The sequence below is a fragment of the Neofelis nebulosa genome, chromosome 14 (genome assembly GCF_028018385.1).
Source record: "Neofelis nebulosa isolate mNeoNeb1 chromosome 14, mNeoNeb1.pri, whole genome shotgun sequence".
Lineage (NCBI taxonomy): Eukaryota > Metazoa > Chordata > Mammalia > Carnivora > Felidae > Neofelis > Neofelis nebulosa.
Window position 1 is genome coordinate 10,181,915 of NC_080795.1, and position 12,696 is coordinate 10,194,610.

Below are 12,696 nucleotides of genomic sequence, written 5' to 3' on the forward strand. Positions count from 1 at the left end.
TGACTCTCCCCAAACTTAACTACTGTACTGATTGCATACTGTTGACTGGAAGTCTTACAACATAAACAGCTAACCTAGTCTGCATCTTACATGTATTATAGACTGTAATCTTACAATCGGTTACAGAACATAAAATGGTAAGAAAATCATAAAATAGATTTACAGTAGTGTATGAATTTACCAACAAAAATCCACATATAAGTGGACCTGAGCAGTTCCAACCTGTGTGATTCAGGGGTCCAACTGTTCCACCTCATTTAACCCCCTGGTTGAGCGCACAGTACAAAAGTCATGAAGACTTCCTATTAAGAGGTGCACACATTAAACACACACAGGCAGGGGCGCCTGGGTGGCTCAGTCCATCCAGCTTCCGACTTTGGCACAGGTCATGATCTCACAGTTCGTGAGTTCAAGCCCTGCGTTGGGCTCTCTGCTAGCAGTGCAGAGCCCTCTTTGGATCCTCAGTCTCCCCTCTCTCTACCCGTCCCCTGCTCATGCTTGCTCTCTCTCTCCCTTAAACATAAATTAATATTAAAAAAAAAAAAACAAACAGGCATTAACATTCAGGATCTTTATATATCACTTATACACTTCGTGAAAAATAGTGAAGTGACTGAGCACATGAACAGACAGCAGAATGGTTTATAATACTTGTATTATCCTAACATTTTAAGCTAGAAATTCTATGCAAACCTTCACTGTGGAGTCCCACGATGCGGAATACAGCCGGTTGTCATGCCAACAGATCTTACTAACGGCATCGTCGTGTCCCCTTAACGTGTCCTGGCGTCTTCCAAATGCTATAGAATAAAAATAGCTAACAGACAAGATAATGAGAACTATTAAAAAGCATTCCAGCTTAATTTTAAGACCCTTAAACACATATTCAAGGAATATTATATCATTTAAGTTCTCTACTTACTCAGGCCCACTAGAATGACAAATTTACTTGTTCTCCTGTTATCAGGCCAAAATACTCAAAATCTGGATTTAAAGCTAGAAATCTCCAGGTCTGGCTCATCTGTGTTTTCACCTCCATTTAACACACAAAGGAAAACAGAGTCCAGTTGGAGAACTTATTAGATTCAAATGCAGAGTCAAAGCCATCAGCACTACCCTTCTGTAGTATGTGACAATAACACAGTGTCTCCCCAGCGGAAGACCTGGCCCTTCCTGCCTTTCATCCGCAAAGACAGCGGGGCCACGCGAGGGATTACACGAGCAGCCCGCGCAGATACATACACGTTGTTGTCCCACGAAGAACTGATGACCGTGGCGTCTCCTGGCAAAAGCAAACAAGATGATAAAGCCTGAAATACAAATGGTTTGACATTAATGGTTTACGATAATCAGCAGATCCCGAACATGGTGAAATTATCTTGGGAGCCCTCGCCTGCCAAATTAATGCTCACATTCTGCTTATTTTGGCCTTCCTCATATTCAGGGAGTTTTTTTTTTTTTCAATCGGCCAATTCCAGAGGCTTAGTTTCCTCCCAAACGTAAGAAAGGAGGTCAAAGTGTGTGCAGTGCACACGGGTCTAGCCTGAGGATTTTCAGGGGCTTTGGATGGCTCTCGTGGCCCTGGGCTAGAGAAAATCCTAACACAGGTGAATCGTGGGGTGGGCAGAGGTGGGGGCTTTATTTATCCTCAAGAATCCTCTCTGGATCATACACTTCCCATGCGTAGGGAGGACTTCAAAAATTCTTTAGGGAATTTCAAAACCTTTCGGATGGTTTACATGAATAATAAAGTGTGTCTTTTTCAGAAGAACTGGTTTTGCTAGTATTAGGTGTCCTATCAACTCAGAAACACAAGTTATTTATAAACTACAGAAACATTTAGTTAGATAGTTCCGGAAAAGCACAGATTTATTAAGTAGAGAATTCTGAGTAGTACTTCAAATTTTCTAGGCTACAAATGAAAACACGGTATTATGAGAAAGAGGTACCCTGAAAAAAGTTGAAATTGAACTTAGAACTAATCTAACTCAGGCATTCTGTGCACACCTACACAGGAATAAACCCAATTGTCTGGGGGAGAAATGAAATGCCATTATACGTGTGTTGAAAACAAAGTGCTACGTGAATTTCCATGGTGACGCTGACTTAAAAGTAAAATGAACTCACCATATTTGAAAAGGATATACTTCTTTGTAGCATTTTGGATTCCTTAGAAAACATCTTCAGGGTGGAATCTAATTTAATAACGAGAAGGCAGACATGTGAGAAAGATTTCCTGACCCTTACAGAGGACAAAGAACAGCCAGAGGCCAGCAGGCAGTGGCACACTCTTACGGAGAGCTGGGTGGCAGGTGGGGGGGCTGATCTGCGGCCCATCTGGGCAACAGCACTGGCGACCTGTAACCCCTGGACGAGGAAATTAACATACCAGTACGGGCCCAGCACACTGCTGACATTTCAGCATGGCTGAACACAGAGCTGGCTCAGTCACTGACAGGAGTTAAAAGTTAAAGAGAAGTAAAACAGCAATTTTGAATTAATGAAAACAAAAATCTTGCCAATATCTGTTTTTTTTTTTTTTTCTTTTTAAACAGCCCAGTTAGGGTGTGATACCCTTGAATTAGCGTTTATGGAAGAACCACTCAACTTTCTAAAGGATAATAAAGTAGGGATTATAATGTCCTTGCCTAATAAAGGTGTAGCAAAACAATTTCTTTAAAAACCAAGATTCACAAAACTTACAATGAGCTCCAAATGCCCCATATTTGAAACATGTAACAACTCATTTCCTAATCTGTAAACGTATAACACGATAAATAAAAGGCCCGAATGAGTTTTAGGCAATTTCTTCTGTACAGTAAAAGGTAACCTCTCAACCTAATTTTTGCAACACCAACACACACGAGCCCTGAGACTTCGTAAAACTGAAAATTCTCCAGGATTAGCTTGGAAACAAAGCCCGAAGAGTGAGCACATTACCTGAACTTCACCCTTTGGGGCATAATTACTTCTGAGACTCTTTCCAACAGTGCTTGTGATTCTAAAGAATGCCCCTCCTATTGGGCATTTTTGAGTATTCACCCCAGGGTCTACGAAAGCTCACTAATTTGGGGCATCCTATAGAAAGCCATAAGCCAGCCTGGGGGGACAAGGATGCTGTTCTCAAAAACCAAAGGTTCCCTGCGTATGCTGGGGGTGATCCTGTCAAAGGCGGCTGTAAGAGCCAGGCTCACAGGTGATGGGTCCCCGCCGAACGCTCACGTCACTAAACACATCTACCACATACGGGAGGAAGAAAGGTCACTTTGGGGTGGTGATCTCGATATGTATAAATCAGTAATACAAGTTTTATCAACAGAAGAAAGAAACCAGAAAAAAACCAAAGCTTCTGACTTAAAAGAACCCTCTTTCTCCTTTATTTGTCAAATTCACAAAGAAGCGATACAATGCTTAATAAAAACCTCAGAGGTGCAAAGCCTTGACACTCCTAAGACTCAGGGTTTTACAAGGTCATACAAGTACAATGGACTAAAGGATTTAACAAACCATGTCAGACAAATCCGGCTAAGAACACAGGCTCTGATTGAAGCATTTGTCTTGTGTTATAATGCTGGCACATTCAGCGGGCAGGATCCCGGCAAAACACGGATGGCTTCCTTCTACCGGAGCAACACCTCCGTGACCCCAACAGGGCCCGGTGCGTGTCCTGCATGTTAACTCCCTTTGGTCTACAGTACGATCACTTTATGTTTTTAAATTTATTTTTATTCTATTTTAGAGCGAGCATGTGAGTGGGGGAGAGGGACAGAGGAAGAGAGAGACAGACAGAGAGAGAGAGAGAGAGAGAGAGAGAGAGAGAGAGACACTATTAAGCAGGCTCCATGCTCAGGGTGGAGGCCAACTTGCGGCTCCAGCCCACGACCCCAGGGTCACGACCTGAGCCAAAATCAAGAGGTGGACACTCAACCGACTGAGCCACCCAGGCGCCCCTACAGTAGAATCGTTTTCTATACTTTGTGGAAAATTCCGTTTCATGAAACCTGAGACTGTACTGGGAAGGGAAAGGAACGACGTGCTACAGACAGTAAACCACAATTGCAGAACCGGAGCGTAGCAACTCTCGTTTATCTGGAGGTGTCTGGTTAGCACCATTGCTGACCTCCAGCGACAAAAAATAGGATTTCCTCTGAAAAACGCTAAAGAAGAAGTACCCTCAAAAAACAGCCAGCTACTAACTCTGTCAGAGCAAGCTGTAAAACACAAGCAGGACAGCGAAGACCTACTTTGATAACGCATAAGAACATTAACAGTGTATGAACGGGGTTTCCAGCTGAAATCGACATCAAACTCCCTGAAATATATACCAGCGGACAAGAACGAAAACCTTAGCGGCAAATGCGCCCCTTCACGCTCCGCGCCCTGGGCCGCCCTCTGCTGGACACTGCGGCGCCCTGCCGGGCCCCGGGCTCAGGACCTCAGCCAGCCCCGAGGCAGAAAGGGCCCCACCGAGCAAGCAGGTGGGAAACAAGCCCTTTCTGTCCCTTAAGTTTCGGGAAACCTCGCCAGCAACAGAAAGGCACTTGCGTGATCGTTTCTGGCAAACTATGAGGAAGCTGCGTGCTAAACGCCACAGCTGCTCCAAATTCACGTTCTGGGGAGGCAGCACACTCAAGTACGAGCCCCTGACCGAGAGTTAACAGACTTCGCGACTGGGACGCTTCGCGCTTCCAGGCGAACCACCTTTCGGGCAGGAGACATACCTTGCGAGGTGGTGAAGACGGAGGAGCCGTTGCCGGACACTGCGATTCCAGTAACCGCCCTGTGTGAAAACAGACTTTGATGAATCACCATCGACCGTGCGCCAGACGCGAGTCTCTTCCGAGTCTCCGATCTCATCTCACCAAGCTCCTGGGATTCCCCCCGTCACATCTGTCTGCCGGATCCGTCCCCCCCGTGACACCCGCCACCGCCAGATCATCGCCGGGGAGCTTCTCACTTCGTCTGGGCGATGCCCGTGGCGAGAAGTCATCCCCACTCCCGGCTTCCCTGGCTGCCACATTCCAAGTCGCACACCGTCCTGACAGCTGGAAAGCTGGGATGCCTGTCCTTCCGTTCCACTCTCCTGGACCATCTCCCAACATTACTGAACCCCTCTCTTCTTCACGCTCGCTCGCTCGCTTCGCGGCGGAGTCGAATTTACCTAGCATCTGTTCACCGATGACACCCTTGTCTGGTTCCGCCATCTCCTCCTAAAGGACCCTTTGCGTATTCACTGCCTTGGATAAGGCCTCTTTCTGTGCGTCACGTGGAGAAGTTGAGACAAGGGAAAGCCTCTGTTGTAATGAGGAAGGCAGGACGCTTTCTTTTCAGGAGGCTGTGCTCTGATAGGAAGCCACTTGTCTCAAGTAGGTGGCACATTCAGTTCCACCCATGACCAACGGTGTATGTGGCACCAGCACGTCGGAGGGGACGTCTGTGTCCGTGGGACAGGACAGCGGGCCTCACCCCTGAGCTGGCGTTTTCTTATCTGTGACAGGATGGCTGAGGGGACGTCAGTGCTTCTCAAGCCTTTCCAGCACAGTGCGTGAATGACCTGACGGCAGAAGTCTTGAACGCCCGAAACCCCTCTGGGTCTGACAGCAGGCCCGTATTTTTTGAAAGGATAGGTGTTATTTTGAAAACTCCTGTCGAACTTAGCACTTTAATCTCTTTCTCTCTCTCGATACACACATTTGTTGTAATTTTTTGACAAAGACACATTCTCCCCTACAATATCCGTAAAATTCAACACCCGGGGAGGATACACTGTGCTTCTGCCACGGCTCCACACCATCAAAGCCGAGAGGGGCCGTGCGCCCCAGCGTGAGAGGCACAAATCTACCTGCTGACTGCAGACCCCATCCTGTGCTCTAGAAAGACCAGGGGTACAAAGGACAGCATGGGATGCTGACATAAATTCATTTTGTGCCAAACTTTGTTTCCCTTGCCACACTGACCTCAGATGGCTGATCACTACAGACATTTCGGGGGGTAAAAACCGATCAAGACAGCACTGAAACAGAATTTCCACCCCCTTGACTCCACGTAAAACCGGGGGCCCCAAGCCAAGACCCCGACCTCTGCCATGATGGCACAGAGACACTCTTACTCTTTGTGGATTTTATATCGCTCGTGTAACTGCAGTTTGGTGATGTTATTCCAGGCCAGTGTTTTGCTTTCTTCGGTCAGGTCCTCAAAAGACTCTTCACCTGGAGAGACTACATTGAATTGTTGCTAAGTGAGTCAACCCAATTACTAACGTGCAACCCAGGCAACAAATACCAGAATCACCATATTTTCTATTAAAATCAAACGACCAAGGAAACAAAATGCCCCACTGAAATAGAACTGCTTTGAAATGTACCTGCTAGGCAGCTCCATGTTGGTCAAGGGAAAATGATAAAATGTGTAATCTAAGTAAGATAAAAATCCTGTGGGGAAAGACTAAAAAGTACCTACGCGGTAACTGAAGTCATTTTAGACTCTTATCAGCGTCTGCAAAGTTTTCACTCGCCCCTAGCTTAGGAACCTCAGGAAACACAGACTGAGTAACTACTTCCTTGTCAGTAATCTTGCAAAAACCCGTTTCCGAAAAATGCTGCGGTGTCCTTTTGGTTTTGAGGGGGAGAAAGAGCAGAGATACATACGATCAGAGCTACAAGTGCCCCCGGACGGGACCAGCGAGGCCATCCCTCCTGTTTTATGAGCGGCTGGCACAATTACCCTTTCAAATCATCACAAGACAGTGGTATGAGCCTGCTGACTAAACAGGGCACAGGTTTAAGAGGCATCACAAGACAGTCCTATGGTCTCTATGACTTAACCCCACGGGACATGACCTCTCAGAGAACTCCCAGCCAGCCCTGGCTCAAGGGCCCCTGCGAGCCACGCCTCCACGCCGGAGGGAGCACTCAGCTGTGTGTGCACAAGCCCGAAGCTGTGTGTGTGTCCGGAACAGACGCACAAGCGCGGAGGAGGAGAAATCACGTGACTGTGCTCCCCATGTTCCACGTCCTGTCAGACTCCTTCTGGGAGCCGGTGGGTTTGAGGCTGTCCTACGTGCCATGTACAACATGGATAACGGGATAAAGGGGAGTATTCTTTCCTCCTTTTCCAAACACTAGATGTGAGAACAGGCAGGGTCGAGTTCAGTTTGAGCACGTAGCACATGCCCGCACACGAGAGAGACTCCGGAAATGTCTGTCAAATGACTGAATAAGGAAAAAGAATTCAGTAAAGAAAATAAAGCACCTGGAACTCAAGACCTGTGTGTGGGGAAGGAGGAGGAGAACTCGGGACGGAGGAAGTCATTTCTGGGACAGAGCCGGGAGGAGCCGGGTGAAGCGGCAGGGCCAGGACGCGTCCACGCGGACGTGTGAGCGGCTAAGGACCGAACGGCAGCGTGGAAAACCACAGAGAAGAAAGAGAAGCAGAATGCTAACAGAGTACTGCCAAGTCTCATGTGACGTGAGTAACACTACCAGAAAATAAAAGTAACTTGGTTTTCTCTGAAGTCAGTAGTCAAACACAAAACAGCGACAAAACCAGCCTTGTCAGAGTCGTTTCTCGGCTGAACTGCAGTAAGATGGCTGAACACACCCACCTCCAGGGAACGCGACGGCTCCCACTTCAGCTACGCTTCAGAATCTTCCGGAACATCTTCGTCAGAAAAGAGCAACACAAGGTGCTCACGTTTATTCCCTTTACAAAACGTACCTGGAGAATCTGCTAGGGGAGCATTATGACCGCAGGTCTGGGAGAAACTTCTACACTTTGGGGTGATCCGTCGAGGATGGGGCGTCACAAAGAGCTGTTTTGGCGTCTGCCCAAATTCCAAGATTTGGGTTAGCATGGCCACTTTCTCGTCAGGGTCCTCAATGCTTTAGGACAGAACACAAATAATGCAGTGAACCTTGAGGTTCCAGTTAGTTTCTTGAAAGCATAAACGTCAAATGATGCAGGTCAACACGAGAGGTTAACCCTCACATAGCTGCTGTTGAGCAACAGCTATGTGCCAGGACTGCTGAAGCCTCATTACAGGTTGTTCGATCATTTTCTGAGGCTCCGGAATGTACCTAGTGGTGAATGCAAGATACTATTCATTGTGAAATTTCCGTACCTTAGTATTATTATTCACAGAGCTGCAGTAATCATTTAAAGAAGTACTTGTTTTTTTTATTTTAGAGAGACACAGAGTACAAGTAGGGGAGAAAGGGAAGGGGGGTAAGAGAGAAAGAGAGAGAGATTGAGAACCTTAAGCAGGCTCCATGCTGAGCACAGAGCCCAACACGGGGCTTCCTTCCACGATCCTGGGATCATGACCTGAGCCGAAATCAAGTCAGGCGCTCAACCGACTGAGCCACCCGGGTGCCCCGATAAAGAGGTATTTTGTAACTTAAGTAGAAACTCCTTACAGACATACAAATACCTGTTCAAGTCTACACCTCCTTCGTAGGTCAGCGGATGAAATACTGAAAAAGGAGATGAAAAACACTATTGAAAGAGGTCATGTTTAGATAATATACACGCTGTACAGAGTTCTGTTTTTTTTTTTTTTTTTTTTTTTAAACTCAACAGCTTTAAATTTTTATTCAAAGAAATTGACGGTCACTTTGCAAAAATGACTAATAATATCCAACGGCAATAAATATCAACTCGGGCTATTATCTCTCGCAGAGCAGAAATCTCATCAGCAGCTCAGTCTGTTATCTCCGGGTGTTTCCCCACCAGCACTTCAGGCCCCCCCCCCCCCCCCCCCCACCCCGGGGCAGCACAAATCACCCCGCACTGCCCCGAACTTTCAGCTCAGCCACCCTCATGAGCGACACCGGAAACCTGGAGGCGGTAAGAACCAGACTGAGGAGGAGGTGGAATTCTGCCCACGTCTGTCTTTCTGCTCAATTAATAAGACACTCTGGGGCCCTTCATAGGAACGGGGGGTGCTCTCCTAGTCTATACTGACTGAGTTTTACTTGACATTATTGGGTGGGATGGAGAGTACATGCTAAAACTGGAAGGCTGTAGAAAAACACTTCTCGGGATCATGGTAAAGTTGATGTTCTTAAAGGCAAAAGTCCTTCCCCCTCTGTGGCTCAGTCTGATCCCAGAGGCGGGTGTCAGATGCTTCTGCCGCACCAGTGCCTCAGTTTTTCTTTCTTCCTCTTCTTTTTTTATTTTATTTTTTATTTTGGGTTTGCTTTCGCTTTTATCAAAGGCTATAGGAACTTTCCAAGACTATCACGTACCATTATTGGCCCCAACAGCATCGGTGCCTTTTTGCTTGTAGCCAAATATTAGATCGATCCACTCATGAAGGTGTTCTGACACGTAACCGCTTTCCAACGCCTCTTTGCTCTTCTGGAGAAAGTCCTCGGGACCTATTAGATTAGACTTGATCAAAACATCAGTCTTCATTTGTTTTCTCCCATTTCTTGTCTGCCCGTATGCAGACAGAGCTTCTAGGAGAGGCAAGAGGTACATATTTCTTAATGAGGTCCCCCCCCACCCCCACCCCGCCCCCATCACATAAAATATAAAGTTTGGTGGGAAGCGGGGGGTGGCAAAAGTCACGTTCACAACATTTAGGTCTTTCAAATACATATCAATGTTTTTGCATCTTAGACTCACAGACCATTTCTGATTTGGAATAGGACTGGTATTGCCTCATTTACATAGAAAATTACACCGTCATTTAAAACCACCCAGGCAACTACACATAATAATACTCCAATGGCACTGCCGGGTGAGGAACTGTTGTAATTCAGTACTTGCACGGCGGTACTCACTCCGTGCCCAGGGTGGAAGTTCAACATCATCCACCATCTGCCCTCCTTGTCTCTTGCCCAGATCCAACTTCAGACTGTTAACTAAAAAGCTGACATCATCGCCATAGAATTCTGGAATCAACTGAAAGTGTCAGGGGAAGAAAAAGAAAAAAAAAAAGGAAAGGAAGAGCAACGAATATTTTTTCAAGCAGTTGGAAACCACAAGCCCAGTGGATCATTAGCTTTAATAACCGCTTACCTCTTTAAAGTCTGTGGCACCATCCAAACAGTTTTTCCAAGTTTCTGCAATACTAAATACAAAAAAAAAAAAAAAAAAAAAAAAAAAAAAAAAAATCAACTGATCTGAACGCTCAGGTGAGTGAAACAGCAACCGCATCGCAGTCTATGCAGCTAGGTGTTGGTCTACACTTTACCTGCAGTGACTCACTTCTCTAACTCACAATTCTCAACATTTTGTATGAGGATCCCCTTTTACAGAAGAGACACCTCCCTGAGCTCATGCAGGGAGGGACACGGGGGAAGGACACAGACCCAGATGGGGTGTCTCCAAGTCCTTGCCGAGAGCCTCTGCACACACAGCGGCCGGTGCTTAGACACGGAAAACCTAGCACAGCCGTTGTAATAGCTCGTTTCAAAAAGGAATTATAAATAAACAAGCGTACAGTTTAAAAAATGATCGGAGAGACACAGATGAAAAGATTAACAATGAATATTATCTCAGCATGGTGGGAGGCCAAGTGAACTTAATTTTCTTCTTCATATTTTCTGATTTTTTTTTGCAAGGAAATATTACCTTTACAATAAAGAAGTTAAATGCTCAAAGGGAATTATATTCAATAGTATTATTAGAATAACAAAATGTCAGAAATTGTCTAGATGTCCAACAATAGAAAAACTGCTAAAATACTTAAATTATGGCACACATCAGGATATGATATGGGAATTTTAAAAAATCACTGTTTTGAAGAACATGTAATAATATGGAAAATATGGAAAACTTCAACATCTAATACGCGGCTGCAACAGGCAGGACAAAAGCTGTATTTAAAAGAAGTTCTTACAGTTACACACACACACACACACACACACACACACACACACACACACACCCACGACTAGAAAAAGCCTGAATGGAAAAGATATACCAATCAGTGATTCTTTACATCTCTTGACATTTTGGTATCCAGTTTTTGGAAGCAAACACATTGCACGTTTGTAACTAGAGGGTTTAAAACACGCTAAGGGAAGCATTAGGCCAAACCTGTTGAACATTCTGTCTGCATTATCAAACCTTCCGTTCTGCAGGCACAGCATGTACTCCGGTGCTAGAGGGGAGATCAGAGTAAAGTGAGACCACCGAGTCACCGAAGACGCCACGTGAAATAACACCGCATTTGGGAGCGAGGGTAAAGAACCTTACCGATCCTAACAAGGTAAAACAGCACGTAGCCCGGAGAAGAGTAGTGACTGCCGTACATGAACTTTGGCTCTGGCATTTCCTGGTAGCGGCTCTACAACACACGGAAGAAGATCCTGCTAAGTGCTGGCCTGAAAGTAACAACTGACCCAAGTAGTAAAAGCCTCAGCTCGTGGCATGGATACATTATATCCCTTAATTTCTCTCTTAAATAGGAATAGAAGGAAGGAAAAAAAAAAAAAAGGAATAGAAAATAAAACTGCGCACACACAGTATTCCTGTGATAAGTATTTTGCTTTTCTTGGCTCAGTGGGAACAATGCTGGGCTGGATTGAATAGAATGGATTTTATGCATCTCTTGAGCAATTTACCAGAGCACCTTCATGAAAATAAATCAGTCAACTAGTGATCAGTAAACTCCTGCTTCCTGAATTGTAGGCCAAAGATGCAAATGGCGGGTGAGCAGCGAAACCCATGGGGGAAGGCAGCGGGCAGAGAGGACAGTAAGAAGAAATAGGACGTGGATCCTCTGGTCACTCGGCATAGTCCTCATCTAAGTCTTGGAGAAATGAGTTTCCGTTACTATGGACACAGAGGCCATGGCTCGTGGAGTTGTTTAGAAGCCGGGTATCCCCGAACCCACATACCAGAAGTCTTTCCAGCCGTTCCTTGTTTAGAGCCCCTACCGGCCTGCTGAGATCCCGGAACGTTCCCGGATTGGACAAATCTGTAAAAATAAATACGTTTTAAAAAATGAATTATTTAAAATAAAGCAAACAAGCTTATACTTAAGAACCTCACTTCCCACACAACAGATACACATGCACACATTTATTTCCACAAACAGTTTTTGAAAAACCTGAGACAGACCCATTAGAATTCTAGTGTTTCTGATAGTTACTTATGCAGCTGTAACGGTTGCAGCCTGAGCTTTAAGTTAGCAACAGTCACTCAAGAGTAGCATCTCTAGAGGCGCCTGGGTGGCTCAGTCGGTTAAGTGTCCGACTTCAGCTCAGGTCATCCTCTCCCGGTTCGTGAGTTTGAGACCCATGTTGGACTCTGTGCTGACAGCTGGGGCCTGGAGCCTGCTTAGGATTCTGGTACCCCTCCCCCTCCCCCCCGCCCCTCCCCCATGTGCACCAACGCATGTGACTCTCTTTCTCAATAAACATTAAAAAAAAAAGAGTAGCATCTCTAATTGAAAATGCCCTGAATATTGATTTTTTAAAAAAAGAACTACAAATTAAAAAAACAAAACAAAACACTATATTCCAAGGAAAACAACAAAAATAAACACATTTTAAAAGCTAGTATTCTTCTACAAGATTTATGGTTTAAGTTTGAATTATAGTCAACCTTATTTTTCTTATTTTTCTATTATAGCACAATTTGAGAATTGGGGACTGAATATTAGCAGAGAAATAAATTCTCATTCTTAGAAAATCTGTTATTTCCTTCAAGTGTGAGGGTTCAATCAGTCAACTGTCAGAAAGA

General features: G+C 45.3%; 1 protein-coding gene across 3 annotated transcripts in view; it reads right to left on the reverse strand.

The window, feature by feature from the left end:
• Positions 1 to 12,696, reverse strand: part of NSMAF (neutral sphingomyelinase activation associated factor) — a 62,851-nt gene that overhangs the window by 5,568 nt on the left and 44,587 nt on the right. For 2 of the 3 annotated variants that reach the window (XM_058699645.1, XM_058699646.1), the window contains exons 14-26: positions 11,850 to 11,929; positions 11,206 to 11,296; positions 11,047 to 11,110; positions 10,024 to 10,075; positions 9,786 to 9,906; positions 9,246 to 9,377; positions 8,429 to 8,471; positions 7,717 to 7,880; positions 6,110 to 6,218; positions 4,722 to 4,780; positions 2,128 to 2,195; positions 1,243 to 1,310; positions 694 to 817 (exon numbers count right to left, since the gene is read on the reverse strand). In XM_058699645.1, the coding sequence (XP_058555628.1) occupies positions 694 to 817; positions 1,243 to 1,310; positions 2,128 to 2,195; positions 4,722 to 4,780; positions 6,110 to 6,218; positions 7,717 to 7,880; positions 8,429 to 8,471; positions 9,246 to 9,377; positions 9,786 to 9,906; positions 10,024 to 10,075; positions 11,047 to 11,110; positions 11,206 to 11,296; positions 11,850 to 11,929 (1,175 nt within the window). The other variant, XM_058699647.1, reaches the window with a different exon arrangement.